The sequence below is a fragment of the Melospiza melodia genome, chromosome 6 (assembly GCF_035770615.1).
Source record: "Melospiza melodia melodia isolate bMelMel2 chromosome 6, bMelMel2.pri, whole genome shotgun sequence".
Lineage (NCBI taxonomy): Eukaryota > Metazoa > Chordata > Aves > Passeriformes > Passerellidae > Melospiza > Melospiza melodia.
The window spans coordinates 54,678,617-54,694,477 of record NC_086199.1 but is presented as its reverse complement, the minus strand read 5'-3'; the positions used below and the strand labels follow the sequence as shown (position 1 = coordinate 54,694,477).

Below are 15,861 nucleotides of genomic sequence, written 5' to 3'. Positions count from 1 at the left end.
AATAAATTGCAGCCCAGCTCTTGAGGGCCTGCAGTGCAAGAAGATTACCAGCTGCTCTGGGTTGAAGTCTGACTTTAGGCGGAATTCCAGGGTGACAAAATCCAAGCTTTCATCAGACAATTAAACCACACAGCCTCTGCTCTGTAATCCAGGCTGGAAAAGTGTAATCATCAACAGTCACCTATCAAATACTTCACTTGTTATTTTTACATCGCTGCCTTGCTCTTCAGCCTTCATTTGCTTTCCCAGATGTATAACAATGCACCACTTTATAACCTTCTGCAAACACAGGGCTGGTTTTGGCAATCTTCTTTATCTTACTGATCCATCCCAGCTGGAATCATCCTGAATGCCACAAACCTGGCAAAACTGCCTTAAAATTCAAAGAGAGCCTCAGTTATTTTCCCAATTCTGTCCAAAATGACCGTAGGCCACTGCTGCTGTTTAATCTCCAATGTCAGGGTTGCGGTTATGTTCAAGGCCACCTCTGCATGCCACACAACTCTGACCCCAAACATCAGCTCAGACTGAGCTCAGCAATATTACCTGGGGAGGGCAAGGGTCAGGCTTTACCCTGCACTGCTGATCTCTGTGCAATTTGTTATCAGCAGGAGATAACACACAAGCCATCAGTGGATCGATTCACTTCTGCAGCGCTGGGCTGGAGTCTCGCAGCAATCTGAACTCACAATGTAGAGACAGTCACAGAGGGCTCACCCAGTCCAACCCCTGCAGGGAACAGGAACAGCTTCCACCATCCCAGGCTGCTCAGAGCCCCATCCAACCTGGCCTTGAACAATTCCAGGGATGTGGCACCCAAAACTTCCCTTGGAATCTTGAGCCAGGGCTTCATCATCCTCATAAAACATTTTGTGAGAAAATGGTGACTCACCTGCCTGCAAGAATTCATGGATGAGATATACAAACAGACAACAAATAGCCTTTTTCAGCAAGATGGGCAACAGCTATGAAATATTTGGCAAAACAAAGTCACTGGTTAACTGGAAGCTGAAATTATGGACACCCAAACACTGCTTAGCAGGCAATTCTCATCAATGAGCTGCACTACAGAAAGGAAATCAGGGCTTTTCCCAACATCTTTGAAGCACTGGACAGTCTGATTCAAACCTACCTCACCCTTTTACTCCCTACATAACATTTAGCAATCCAGTGAACTTCCTCATCTCCTGGCACAGTTCGCTATAAAAAATGTGATTCTGAAATCTGCTCATGGTTTTTGGATATTCAAGTTCCAATATACTGGGGAAGAAAAAATAACCTAGGAATGAAGGCCTATTAAAAGAAGAGATACTGCTGGAGAAGCTGTAATTTCCCAAACATTAGTTTCAAATTCATTCCCAAATCCACAGCTGGAGATGTGCATCTAAAATAGAACAGGAATAAGAAAATGTTGAGCAATTCTGCTTTACAGATCATTGAAATCACATTGCAACAACCTGGCAAAGGAATGATTGATTTTAATTGAACAGAATACAAAAATAAAACAAAACTGCTGTTCTGTCATATCAACAGTCTCTTTACTCTCAAAATAAGAAGGCGTAAATGGATTTATTGTCTTATTTATTTGAAGAAATAACATTACTGTTCTTCCAGTGTTACCTAGTGCTCTCCACAGCTTTGGGAAAAGCCAAGTTTTCTGTACACTTGTCACAGCCAGTTTAGCATAGAACACAGGTCATTTAAGTCATTTAAACACAACTGTGGAGTTGAAACATGAGTTTTCAAAACAAAGGCAGCTGCAAAAAGTACATCCAACCTACAACTTGTGCACCACCTCCAGAAAAACAGATGAAGGGATGTATGAACTTCCTAGATGAACACAAAGTATTTGAAGACATTTACACAGAAAAATATGTTGCCAAGAGATTTTTCATTCCATTTATTTCAGAAATAAAAAAAATAACATAAATCACTTAGCAAACACAAAATTAGAAGATCAGGCCTTGTTTACTCTTTTCCAAAACTTGTCAGTATTTTCTCCAGCACAAAATATTCCCACCTAGTCATCATGCCTGATAATCCCACATGCCTGATCAGGTAAAAAACCAATGGAATCCTAGAATACAGTAGGTTATCAGTTCATATTACCGCACCTCTACCCCAGTTGATTTTTCACAAGAGGTTGGTAGATAAATGAATTGCAGAGCAAGTAACATTCTCTGAAATTTAACAGAACAGCATTTAGTATCTACTCTTCTTTACCTGCCACCATTCCTAGGAATTCACACTTAAATCAGGAAGTAATCCTAGTCAAAATACAACTCAAGGAAGATCCAGAAATGCAGTGACTATTGACAAATCACCCCCAAACTGCTATGATTTGATTCTTTTTACATTTGCCTGAGTTAAGAGCAGTAGCTGGCTCTGAAGTGCTTTGCATTTAGCTTGGATAATAATTATCACATAACTGGGGTCCCAAGATTTTTTGCACTATTTAACTAAACTGCAAATGTTGGGTAACATTACAGCATGCCTCAAATCAGGTTTAAGACATATTTGCTAGATACTGACATTCATACAAACATGCTGCCTTAATGAAAGGATCACCCTAAAAATTAGCCCTGGCTTGATGAAGAAATAGCAACAGCAAATTACTGCAGTAAAATAAGACTGGGAATGGTTTTGAAATTTCTTGAGCTTGAATTTCAATATTAATGTATTAGAAGGTTTATTTATTAACATTTAGCATGTTTAGTATTTTTCTATTTGAAGTCTTACAGATTAGAAAGAACAATTTACTCTCCTACCCCTGAAAGGGCTGTAAGGTGTAATCAATTTAGCTGAACAGTGCATGGAATATGAAAATATCCTTTGCTACCTCCCTTATGTCAGTTATATCCCAACACAGCATTAGTAAGCAAAGATTATCTTAAAATATATATTGGGAAGAAGACTGAACTGTATTTAGATGAAACTCTGTAATTAGCTTTGTCTGACTCATAAGGAATGAGACATACCAACATTTTACTCAAGGTACTAGGTACCCTTTTACTTCTGGAAGGCCAAAAATGAAATTCAAGAGGTGTGTTCATAAATATAGACAGGTAATTATTTTATTAGAAATACTGAACAGCAGCAACTTTTTAAGCAGTTTCTCCATGAGGGCAACCACACTGCCCTTACAGAAATTCTACTGTGTGATTTAGCCAAGAAAGTTGTACAACAAAAAAAAAAAGAAGCAGTACTTTGATTAAATTTCTGTTTGCTCCTAGAAATGAAGGCAATTTCTTATCCATGAGTTGTTTAAAAATCCCTTAAGTTATTATCAAGCAGTAAAGCACTAGGTGTTGAAAGGCACTAGGATAGGAGCCTGTGTTACCTGGTTTTGAGTACAGACGGCACTTGAAAGCTCAGTAAATCACACCTGTAAAATACTCCTGTGCTTGGGCACAAGTCTGCTACATTCATTGAAGTGTTGGACAGGTTCTTGTGCAGCTGGAAGGATGCAAAATTCAGAGCAGCTCTCTGCAGATTTACAGGTTGGATCTTTCCTTGACAGACATATGAGTTCCAGACTGCGTGTATGTTCTAATTACATCCTGAAAATAAAGCAAGAGAAAAACTCAGAGCAAGTTCTATTTAAAGTAAAGACCTGCAGAAAAAAACTGAATCAAATGAGTTGTTGTTCTTTGGAGCAAGCACTGAGCCCAAGAAAGGCTTGTGGCAATGTTTCATTACCATCTCAAAAGGGTGGGTAACCAACCTGAACACATTTTATATCATGTACAGCTACCTTCCAGAAACCCTACAAACCTCAACTGAAACAAAGTCTTTGTACACCACCAGTTAATCAACATTTAATTGTTATTAGAGGACTGTCTTATTTTACAATTCTGTAAGCACTGACTTCTGGCCTTTAGCTCAAATGGGGTCCAGACTAATTTCTCATGTCATTGGATTTACAAGAGAAGCCAAAATAACTCACAGCCAGTCAAAATGCAACTACAAAAATCATTACCTTTTTCCCACCCTCAGCATTGTATTTGTCCAGCAAAGCCTGGATACAGGCTCCATAACTAGGATGAACATCATGGAAGTTTTTCACCTGCACAGGAAGACAAAACAGAAAAGGCAGTAAGAATTTTTTCCCTCCATTTCAAGAGGGTTCTTTACTTCTACCACTTCCTGGGCTACAAGCAGTAGGTATCATAAGGAAGAAAAGTTTAATTCTGACCAGTTATAAACAAGATATGAACATCTCCAAAGATGATTTCTGTTATGCCACACAGAGCTCATTCCCAATTTAAACAAAGTTGCCCTGGGAAGGATAAGGATCCAATCCCTCCTTGGCCCTCACTGCCTTCTCCTTGTTTAGAGCAAAACCTTACTCTGGCAGTCATCTGATTTTTAAAACACCGAGCTAAACATTTGTTCAACACCTGTCCCATTCTTCCCCCCAGGAACAAGTTACTTTAACATGTTATATACTGATGCTATATTGTGTAAATAGGCAAATATTTAAGTATGAGAATTCCAGAGTAAGAAAAAATCCAGCCTTTTCAGAGAATTCCTGATCTTCCTTTCCAGAAGTCATTATGAAAATGTTACCAGGCTGATAGAAAACCTGGAATAAATCCCAAAGAAGGCACTTACAGCTCGTTTCTGAATGAAGAGCTGGGCATCCTTCAGATGTTCTGCAATGTTCTTACACAGCCTCTGGCGCTCTTCCTCGTTCAGCACTTTGAGGTAGAATTCTCTCACCTAAAGGAAATAAAGGTTTATTTTGATAGTCCCAAAAGTGAATAAAAATAGCTTTCACTTCCTAGTCAAGCAACACTTAAAATACTCAAAACATTTAAAAGGCATCCAATCTGTCAGGATTTTTCTTTGGCAAATACGCCAACAACTTCTTCTCCAGACACTAATGGCAAGGAAACAAGTCAGAGCTCTACCTAACAATGCCCAAAATCTGAATTTCAGATTCTGTGAGAACTCACACTAACGCACACCCTACACACTCCTCATTGTGTGCCAAGCAGCACAAAGCCTTCCCACAGCCCCACCTGGGTCACGTTGTCCTCATCGGCACTGTTGAAGCGCTGCACGTCCCCTGAAGCAAACATGCGGCTCTCCTTGAGCTGGGGCTGATCCTCAGGACCAGTGAAGCTGTTTGGATAATAATTTGGGGCACCACCTGGGAAAAAAAATAATCCCCAAACCAAATCAATCAGATGGGAGCACTTTCAAGGAAATCAGAAGACAGAGGATGTTATTTGCTTGGAGGAATCTAAATCAATTACTGAGACAGGATTCATTTTATTAAAAACAGCTGCCAGCATTTTTCTGTCAACACCTTCAAGCCAGTACTTCACAGCACCTGCTACAAAGAGAATTTCCACAGCTTTTTTCAGAGAATATTGCCTCAAAAATAAGAAAACCTGGCCACAACAATACTTCTCAATTATAATAGAAAGTCATGGCTGAAGTTTAAGGCAATATAAAAACACAATCATTTACATATCTGAAGTACTATAATGCTTCCCTGTGTAAGGGGTGTATTTTAAACACCTAGTGAACTAAGAGAACTGCATAAAAATAAACTCATTATATGTTCTGGGACAAGTGCAGCTGTCCTCAAGTTCCTGTTTTTCAAATATTTCCCTCTCCTCCCCCAGCACGTGTCTGAATTCATAGCCCAGAGGAACACATATTTTGGCATGAGCCACAGCTTAAGTACATCCTTGTTTACTCTCAGGTGGAAAACAGCCACTATTGGGCAAACCCTGACAGAACAGAAGCTGCTCAGTAGAGGGGAAGTGACAGCTCTACTCTTGGCATTTTCACTATTGTCTTTCACAATCTCTCAGAAATCTGAAAGCAAAGCAGTTTAGTGATGTGGACTGAGCCAAGTCAGTCTCTAAAACCTGACTGCAGGTATTCTTCCACAAACTGCTTTCCTGTTAAAGACCTTTCTATTAAGTTTTAAACACATCCTAAGCTTTGTTTGCTTTTTATACTTTCAAACAAACTCCTCATCTCGTATCCAAGTATCCCAAGTCTCCTTTACTGGATTAACAGAGAAGATCTACTAGCATTCTACACAAGTACGTAAAGATAATAAACATGGATCTTAAACCCCCCTGTGAGCTGAAGAGAACACTGTAGCCCATGCCTGAGCATGATTATATTGAAATTATTATATTGAAAGCTAGCTACCTTGGTTGTCAGAAACAGTCATTGGCCCATCCCTCTGGTAGTTGGCCACCCTGGCTCTGAAGGGACAGTTGACAGGGATCTGCAGATAGTTGGGGCCCAGGCGGTGTCTATGGGTGTCAGGATAAGAGAAGAGGCGCCCCTAAAACATTGAGCACAAACACGAACCGCCACTTGTAAAACACTGGGGCATGTCAACTCAAAGCTTTCATAAGCAGCAAAGTAACTAATGCTCCTCAGGTCACACCTCCTGTTTACCTGCAGCATTTTGTCAGGGCTGGGCTCAATTCCAGGAGGCATGTTGCTAGGGTCATAAGCCATCTGTTCCACCTCTGCAAAGTAGTTGACAGGATTCCTGTTCAAGACCAGCTTTCCCACAGGGATGAGAGGGTAGTCACCATGAGGCCAAACCTGTAAGACACAACACACATCCAGTAAAATCAACATTATTACAGTATTATGCAGCTTAACCGCCAGGCAGAATTCACCTGATTTCAGTCTAGGTTAATAAAATACATTACTGAGTTTCTTTTCTCTTAACAAACATTGAAGAATGTCTTATTTTCAGAAGCCTTCTGCAATCAACACAGATTATTAATGCAATTTATTTCACCATCCCAGCATAATCTCAGCACTTGAGTACTTGAACGAAATACCCGCAGGCCCTTGAAAAGCTGCCTAGGGAAGCAGGGCGTGGGTGGAACTGGTGGCACAAATGTTTTCAGCTCCTTCAAAATGCTTAACTGGCTTAACTGGCCTTTTCTTTGCCATCTGAGCTGCACTTTTAAAGTTCAAAGGTCTTTAGCCACTTGGGGAGAATGGTGTTAGAGGTAAAAAAAGAGTTTATGCAACGCTAGTTTATGCTGTCATCTTTCAATGAGGCATTCCTAGGAGCAGCTATTGGAAGTGGGACAAAATGAGACCAGCAACGCTCAGGGTGTGACTCTGATCTGAGATCACACCTCTGAAGTGCCATGGGATCTGCAGGCCTGGAATCAAGCCCTACCCATATTTCCCTGAGGAAAAGTAACATCAGATATAACACAACTACAGCTTCACTCCAGAATTCCTAGCTCATCGTGGCTCTACAATAAAGAATACACTTAAAAACTACCTGAAACTGAATATTGCCAGAATTATCAGACATACCTTAGTCAGATCAAAAGGATTAAATGGGAACTTCTCTGCTTCTTCAAAGGTCATAACCTGAATGTAGAAGGACCATGAGGGAAAGTTCCCCTTGGCAATGGCATTGTAAAGGTCCCGTATGGCATAGTCAGGATCAGTAGAAGCCAATCTTCCTGCTTCCTCCACAGAAAGGTTTTTGATGCCCTGGTCAGTCTAAAAGCAATGCAAGCACCAGTTACAGCATGCAGAAAGTACTACAGAGATGATTCATCAAGAATGGATTTTAACAAAGTTTATAATCCAAGAATGAGACTGTCCAAGTTCTGACTTCCAGTAACTTGAGTTTAGATTTATAGTACATTCAACAGCTGCCTTCCAGATAAAAATCAATTCATTGATAGTGCTCCATTAACAAGAGACAGATGCCCAAATAAGAGTTTCTTACAGTCTAGTAAATGAATAGAAGAAGAGAGATGCCTCTCCTACTGTGAAACTGATACTCAACAAGGACTCCACAAACCTTTGAACCTGAATTAAACTTGAAAAGTCACACATCTTTATGGTTTTTATTCAGTATGATGTAAAGTTTCAAATAAAAAAATCATTACCTTGGCATGGAATTTGCAGTAAACTGCTCTTCCATCAGCATTAACCAGTTTGAAGGTGTGTGATCCATATCCATTCATGTGGCGATAGCCATCAGGAATGCCACGGTCACTGAACAGGAAAGACACCTGAAGAGAGGGTCAAACACTATGAATGGGCTCAGCATATCAAGGAGAAATTCTTCACTCCAGACTAAGTTTGTTTATTGTTAATCTGCATCACTGGGAGTTATGTTAATGTTGTCAGGAATTCCTTGAGGAATTTCTACTTTAGGTGTTAATGAAATAAAACTGACTCCCCTGTAAGCATAGGTAAGTATGAATAATTTAAAGTCATATTTAAATAAAATATAAATAAGACTATGTAGACTTCTAAATCAAACATGGAAAAGAGAGAGTTAAGAACCTGCTGTCATAACATGATTATCTTATCATACAAAATAAAGTCACGGGAGAAGCTTACTTGATGCAAAGACTCAGGGCGAAGACTCCAGAAGTCCCACACCATATCTGGATCCTTCAGATGAGTCTGAGGATTCCTCTTTTGGCTATGGATGAAGGAGGGAAACTAATTCGTCCAGAAGTTGAAAAGGAAAAAGAGAGAAAAAGAGAGAAAAACAAGACAAAGCTGTAAGATCACTGAAAAAAAATCTTCTACTGCCATACCCTTCCTGCCAAACACATTAATTCACAGACCAGTCAGTAAAATTAGGGTAATGTCAAACATTCACAATTAGAATAAACAGAGATAAAGAATGCTTTCATTTTGTGGTTGATAAGGTGAGAGATAAAACTGTTCAGATTTGTATATCTGTGTTTATGTGACTCATAAATGAATACAGAGATACTATGAAGTATCTGTGCAGAACTCCTGCACTCAAGGAAAACCCCTCTGCTAGCTGCTGTCAAACTTATGCCAAGAGACCAAAAAACCCCAGATTTAATAAACAGAATTGGCAAGAAGGTTTTCAAATGAAAAGTTCAAGTGAAAAGTATGAAACCATGTAAGTTATCAAGCTTTAGTTCTTTATTTACTTTTGCTTCAGAACATCTTTCCAAGTAAAAAATGTTCAGACAATCTGACCAATAACCAAGTTTTTGCTTCTGAGGGAAGCCAAAACAAGATGTGAATGAACTTCTGGGCTTTCTCACAAAGCACCCTCACCTTTTGTGCTTACTCACCAACATTGCATCCCGAATAAAGAAGATGGGAGTGTTGTTTCCCACAAGATCCCAATTCCCATCCTCCGTGTAGAACTTCATGGCAAAGCCTCGGGGGTCACGAACTGTGTCAGCTGAGCCAGATTCTCCAGCTTGAAGAAATACATGACCACACAGAAGTGTTAGCATAGGAAATGCATATAAATATGAGCTGAAAATAGGCCATAAAATCCTAAAAGGGCAAGGTTTATTGCAGTCTTTTCTACACCAAGGAATTGTAGGAATATTTTCAACAGTGCTTCAGGCACTGTGAGTTTTCAAAGTGCAAAGCCGACCAAACATTCAGGCCTCAGTTAAAAAAAGGAAAAAACGAAGTATATCCGCTTGAGCCAATTAAGAATGGAATTTGCATTATCACTAAGAGAGACATCATCAGATTTTAAGGCTGAATCATCTAAACCCACTTTTGTTTCTGTGCACCAAATCCCAGTGGGAAAGCTCTCATCTGAAAGGTAGCAATCTAACCAGCGTGCCTAATAAAACACCATGGAAGAGCTGTAATCCTTTTAATTCCTCCTGCTTCACCCAGGATGGGATTTTCAATGGGAATTGAGACCAGAGCACAAATGCTTAGCACACCACCTGTACAGAAGTGTTCCAGAAGTGCTCAGAACAGCTAATGCTGAATTGTGATGAAATCAGTAGGACGCTCATTCCCTCGTTAAAAACCTTGTGTATTCCAGAAGAGCAGGGACGGGACGTGTCCAAACAGGGCAGGCAAAGGGAAGGGAAGGATGCAACAACCTGCTCCAGCAGCAGTCCACTTTTCAGACTCAACACAGTGTCCTTACCCTGTACAACACTCAGGACACCCTAAATCCTAAGGGATTTAAGACTGGAAACAGCCAGTAGGCCAAAGCCAGCAGCTCCCTGAGCCTTGCTGGACTACTTTTTTCTCTCCAATACTTCCAGAACTGAATCCTCATTAGGATTTCTTTCCTTTTAAATACATCCACATCATGAATTATAATTTTTTCTATCAGACAAGCTACTGATCACAATCAGCTTCAACAAATAGCATTTAAGATTTTGCTAGTTTGTGAATTCCAATATTTAAGAAATCAGAGTTTATTTAAGGAAGATTTTTTGTTTTTATTTGCCCAGTATTTAGTTTACATCATTCATCCCCATAACATTCCTGCAGCGTAAGAGATGATAGGTATTTAACTTATTAGTGTTAACTGTGATCCAACCAGAAACAAAGCAAGTTTTCTGTCAGAAAAAACCAGCTTGGGCTGCCCTCTCTCTCACATTTCAGACAGAAAAGTGTCTCCAGAGAGCTCTGACAGAAAGGGGCAAAAGCTGCTTGAATTTCAGAGAAGATGAAGCAAGCACTGCAGACATCCTTCAGTGCCCCACAATGCAAACAGTGCTCTCAGGGCACACATGCAGAAGGCACAAAGGGAATTTAGAGCCTTACCAACAGTGGAGAAGCGGATGGCAAGCGGAGTCCTTTTCCCAATGTGCTCAAACACTTTTGCCTTACAGTACTGGGTGATATCATGAGTGACTTCAAAATAGCCAAAGGCTCCTGAAGAACAGCAAGTTCAAAATATCAGATCCAAATACCTTCCTCCCACTCCTAGCTTGTCTGTTAACATACAACTTGAAGTCCAAGGGAAGTACACCAGTTGAAACAATGCTCTAAACACTCCATTTTCTTTCACAAAATGAAACTGATTTAACACAAGCTATTTGCTCTTTCTCTCCTCCTTAACTGACTGTTAGCAGCTCCCAGCACAGAAGATGCTCTTCTGCCAAGATCTGTGTGTTCATCTGGGAGCAAGGTAGGTATTTCTTTAATCCTTCTATGAGTTGCAGAATTTTTGGTGCATCTGTAAGCTGGGTGAAGCAACACAACCCTTTCCACCCCCACAGAGGAACTTTTCCCATGTACAATCACATTTTAAATACAGCCCCATATTTGCTCCTTCTAGGGCAATGCATAACAAAACTCAATGTACCAATTCTACCTTACTAAGACCAAGAATAATTTTTTAAGGTTTAAGGTTTTTTAATTTAAATATTAGATTATCAGTTTGCTTTGGCAGACATACATTAGAAGACAAAGCCAAATTCCCTATTAAGTAACATGCAAACAACATTTAAATAGAGATGGGGAGGAACAGACAGAAGAAGCAGAGACTACAACAGATACAGTAAAAATTGAGGGGCTATAGCCACATTTTCTCTCATTTTTGTAAATTTTCCAGTGCTTCAAGTTTTGAGTTCTTTTAAACCAGGCCTTACCACTGTTGTTTATACAGATTTATTACAGCTAGTAACACTAAATCATAAATAACAATGTAATTTAGGCATCACAATCTACACATTTACTCAAAAGCTCTTTCATTCTACACAGAGAAAATATGTGATTTTAAACATACCTGCCCCTTTTGCATGCACAACTCTCTCAGGAATCCTCTCTCTGTCAAAGTGAGCCATCTCATCAGTGAAAACAACATCTTGGACAAGAAGAGGTCCACGTGGCCCCACTGTCAGGATATTCAGCTTATCCCCAATGGGGTTCCCAGAGCCTGTGGTCAGGACATCTGGTTTCTGGAAGCAAGAGAAAGTCACTTTCAACACCAGAAATTAAAAACCCTCTGGACCTGAGCCACATAATGTGCATGACTCAATCATTACATGTCACAGAACATATCAACAAGAGGTGGCAAAATGACTTCAGATTCTGGGGGAAGTTACAGAACACACAGATGTTTACCTAAATTACAAAGCAAAGTTTTAGGACAATTTAATAAGGAGAGTTGAAGTCATGTAAAATCCAGGAATGTTTTCTGTGGCTCAGAAGTGTTTCTTCTCAAGACCACTGAACTCATTTCAAGAAAAATATGGGATGGAAAAAAAAAAAACTAAAACAGGAGCAGCTGCTGGGAAATAAGGGAGAAATGAGAGGAAGAAGGAGGTATTGTCAATACAGGGGTAGAGACATAAGGAAAGAGCTACAGCCAGACCAAAATGGGGTTTCCTTAATTAGTATTGGTCTGGAAGAGTTATGGAAAACAACAGAAGTAGGAATACCTGAGGAATCATCATTTTAGACTCCTGCACCATGGAAAGACTAAGATTAACACAAACCCTAAGAAGCTCTACTGGCAGGAAATGTCCTACAACTTCAAGAAACACCTGCACTAGAACTGAGTGCACTCCTACTTTCTCATAAAAAGATTCAAGTAGAAAAGACTTCATCTGCATCACATGTGGGGTTATATGTTCCTCTAAGGCAATATTCCTGTTTTACTGGGTGCTGTGGAAAATGTAGTGAGAAAGGCACATCAGCAGCCAGTTTTCAGTTCTTTCTGGAGTACATTTATTGTTAGGAGCCTTGTAAAGGACTTAGAGGAACACAAAAAAAATAAGGACCAAGGAAAAAATAAAGAAAATAAACACAAAATTCTCAACAGGGTGAGCTCAAACAGAGTCACAGATTCCAGCTAACAATAAATCCACCACAGCTTGCACTAAACTGACATAATTCCATATGGGCTCTCCATCCACACTATCCAGAAGCATCCACACAGCTGAACCACATCAGCACAAACTCCCTCAGCCCTTCCTGACAAGTTCTCCTCCTTTAAAGTTCTATAAATGAAAAGGGATGGTGGAGAGAAGGAAGAAGCAATTCTTGATGAGAAAAGCATTCATTATTCTAACAGTGACTGCATGGGGTTCCAATTCTTACCCTAAGTTCTGCTTTAAGGGGGTTAATTACTGCAAACAGACAAGATTCCCATCTGATAGAAGACTTTATTCCCCCCAAAAGGCAACCCACAAAGGCAAGGAAAGAATAATTATTCACATCCACACCCAGAGCTCTGGATGAGGCAGAGAACACAGGGAGTTCCAGACACCTTTGTTTCACTCAGGTCCACGAATAACCACATAAAAGGCATTTGAGAGGATAAGTGCATTTCCACTGTGTTCCTACTAACGTGCAGCACGTGCTACTGCAGCTGGCTTAAATTCCCAAAATATCCACCTTCTTTATTGCTTCACCACTTCATTAGCATAAAGCTTTAAGCATAAATCCAATTCCTCTGGGATGCCTGGAATCCTCACCTACACTGAAATCTGCACAAACATTATAAAAGACAATAAGTAACTGGTTACAAACATAAACATGATGTTCAGAAAGTTACAGGGAAGTTAAATAAAGCCAAATTTGTATTTCAAGTAAAACAAACATCTGCTTAAATCAAAAGGTCATCTATAGCTTCTTATGGGAAATATGCAAGAGTACAAATTGTTCTCAGTATATTTTCCACTGTTTATTTATTATAGACTATTTTAAAATGCCAATATTGAAGGCCACTAGAAGTAGTTGCTAAAACCACAACTTGTTGACATTAAGGCTGTAAAAAAAAATTAACAGCTTTGTGGCTGTAGACTCCTTTGTGTAGGCAGACTTTCTAGTGTTCACATTAGAAGTAAAGAATATTCATTTACTTAGTGGAAGGAGATAGTCACTTTAGTTTCAGGATAACGTTGAAGCACACAAAGTAAGTTCCAGAGAAGAAGAAACCCCACACCACAGTTTGAAGAAGAACTCTCACACTACTTTTGGACCTGAGTTTGTTTGAAGCCTGTGTTTCAATCTGGTTGGGAGCTGCACGCAGCCCAGACCTTGACAGGTAAGAGCTTTCAGATCTGTATTTCATTACAGCACTAACCTGCCATGACAAAAAGAAGGGAAGGAAAGCCAGAAGAATTTTAGTCGCTGCTATGGCAAACAGCACACATCAAAGTACACACTTCCAGGCATTACTGATACTTTGCACCTCATACAACTCACTTTAAAATTCTAATAAGTCCTCCCTACTTTCTATCTTTAAGTCTCATGACTCCTTATGCAACACAGACTTTGGGTTGCCTCCCAATCTCCAAATTAACTTTGGCCTCTTTTCAAACGCTGCTCTGCTACAGAAAAGCCGACATCCCTACAAAAAGAATTACTCATGGATAAAAAAGGAACTACTATGACACATGCTAGGATATGATGGAGTCACAAGTCATCAGGTAGTTTTTGCACTGTACCATTGGGAACCGAGAAAAAAAATAAAATTAAGACGACTTAACAGCTCCAATGGGAACTGAAACATCCACTTGCATCTTGCAAGATTGCCACTTAAAACCAGCACAAAATGTATTTAGTAGCGAATACACGTTTCGTCAGAAACGACACGTGGAAACTGTCACAGCGATTTGACGAAGAAGGGAAGCGAACTCTTGCAACATTTACACCTTAACCTAAATATCTGGAGTCTATTCTACAGCTTCAGATGACTGAGTGCCATTCTGTTGATTGCATGCCCTTACGATTTCAGCCAGCCACCTGTCCCAGTCCACTTCATAGGACCAGAGAATGGTTTGGGTTGGTTGGAAGAGATCTTCAAGGTCATTGAATTCCACCCCCTGCCACGGGCAGGGACACAGGGACACCTCCCACTATCCACGACTGCTCCAAGCTCCGTCCAACCTGACCTTGATCACTTCCAGAGATGGGGCAGCCACGGTTTCTCTGGGAAACCTGTGCCAGGGTCTCACCAATCCCACAGGGAAGAATTTCTTCCTAAAAAATTCCCTCCGGTCTGGTCACGCAGAATACGCTGAGCTGGAAGGGAGCCACAAGGATCACCGAGTCCAACTCCTGGCCCTGCACACGCTGCTGAACGTGCTTTATCTCTTCTATTATTCCCTAGTCACATTTTCACCGGGCTCTACCGCCGTGACAGCAAACCGAAACGCAAACTTCTGATTTAAGACAGAAGAACATCGCCCCCATGCCTGCCCGCGGGCCCGCGGCTGGGGCGCAGCGCAGCCCCGGCGCTGCCGGGCAGGATCGGCCGGGGCCGGGCAGCGCTGCCCGCCCGTATTGCTCGGGGCCAGCTGGCAGCCTCCAGCCCTCCGTGCCTCGCTGCTCCCGGGCACAGCTCCAACCGTGGGGGCGAGGCCGGGACGGGCCGAGGGCGCCTCGCCCTCCGCCGCTGCCCCGGGGACGCCCGGGCGCTCGGAGCGCCGCATCCCGCTTCACTCCGCGAGGCTCTGCGCCCTCCGGCGCCGCGGCTCCCGGGGGATGCGAGGCGCGGGGGTACCGGGGAGCGGCGGTGCCCGGCGGGTACCTGCGAACCCCGCTGGTTCTTCCACTGCTTCAGCTGGTTCGCGGCGTCGTCCCGCCCGTCGGCCATTTTGCGGTCTCCGGCGACCCCCGAGGCAGCAAGGGCAGCGAGGAGAGGAGCGGCGGGGCTGTGTTCGCTCCCAGCGAGGAGGAAGCAGCGGCGGGGAGCTCAGGCCGTGGCCCGGTCACGCTGTCACCCCGCGGGGACCCTGCGCCACCGCCGCGTCCCGCCCGCAGCAGCCGCGGGTAGCGGGAGGCACCGCCAATACAGCTTCGCTCCCGCCTGCGCCCGCCCCCGCTACCTCCTCGGCCAGTAGCACCGCGGCCAGCCGCCACCTCGAGGTCTGATTGGTCTAAAGACACGCCAATCATGGGCGGGGAGGTCCCGCCCCCTCCTCACGCTGTGAGGGAGAGGCCGGCGGCGCTGTCGGGTTCCTTTGAAATTGAAAGGAAATTTACCAATATCCCTGCGAAATTTACCAAAATCTCTGCGAAAGGGATTTTTCGCCTGTAATCGCATTGTTGAGATGCCGGAGATTTCTAAAACTGCTGGTGGTGGAGGCGTTGTGCAGTGACAGGAAAAAGTTATAGGTTCGC

The 15,861-nt window shown here is 42.0% G+C and overlaps 1 protein-coding gene across 1 annotated transcript; it reads right to left on the bottom strand.

Moving 5' to 3' along the window:
* Positions 1 to 1,885: 1,885 nt before the first annotated feature.
* On the bottom strand, positions 1,886 to 15,497 carry CAT (catalase). Its single transcript, XM_063158229.1, has 13 exons — positions 15,269 to 15,497; positions 11,516 to 11,687; positions 10,549 to 10,659; positions 9,090 to 9,220; positions 8,371 to 8,475; positions 7,911 to 8,036; positions 7,324 to 7,515; positions 6,433 to 6,585; positions 6,178 to 6,316; positions 5,025 to 5,155; positions 4,615 to 4,722; positions 3,980 to 4,066; positions 1,886 to 3,560 (listed from the first exon to the last, which is right to left on the bottom strand). Exons 1-13 carry the CDS (start codon positions 15,332 to 15,334, stop codon positions 3,495 to 3,497), a joined length of 1,587 nt encoding a protein of 528 aa, XP_063014299.1. The 5' UTR covers positions 15,335 to 15,497; the 3' UTR covers positions 1,886 to 3,494.
* Between the last annotated feature and the right edge of the window lie 364 nt (positions 15,498 to 15,861).

What these genes read in the sequence shown, in the direction of transcription:
- CAT (XM_063158229.1), bottom strand. Translation starts at nt 15,334, where the DNA reads ATGGCCGACGGGCGGGACGACGCCGCGAACCAGCTGAAGCAGTGGAAG. An exon ending in CATCCGCTTCTCCACTGTTG is followed by an intron (nt 9,221 to 10,548) that starts GTAAGGCTCTAA and finishes TATTTCTTCAAG; the next exon opens with CTGGAGAATCTGGCTCAGCT. An exon ending in ATGAGGACAACGTGACCCAG is followed by an intron (nt 4,723 to 5,024) that starts GTGGGGCTGTGG and finishes TATTTCCTTTAG; the next exon opens with GTGAGAGAATTCTACCTCAA.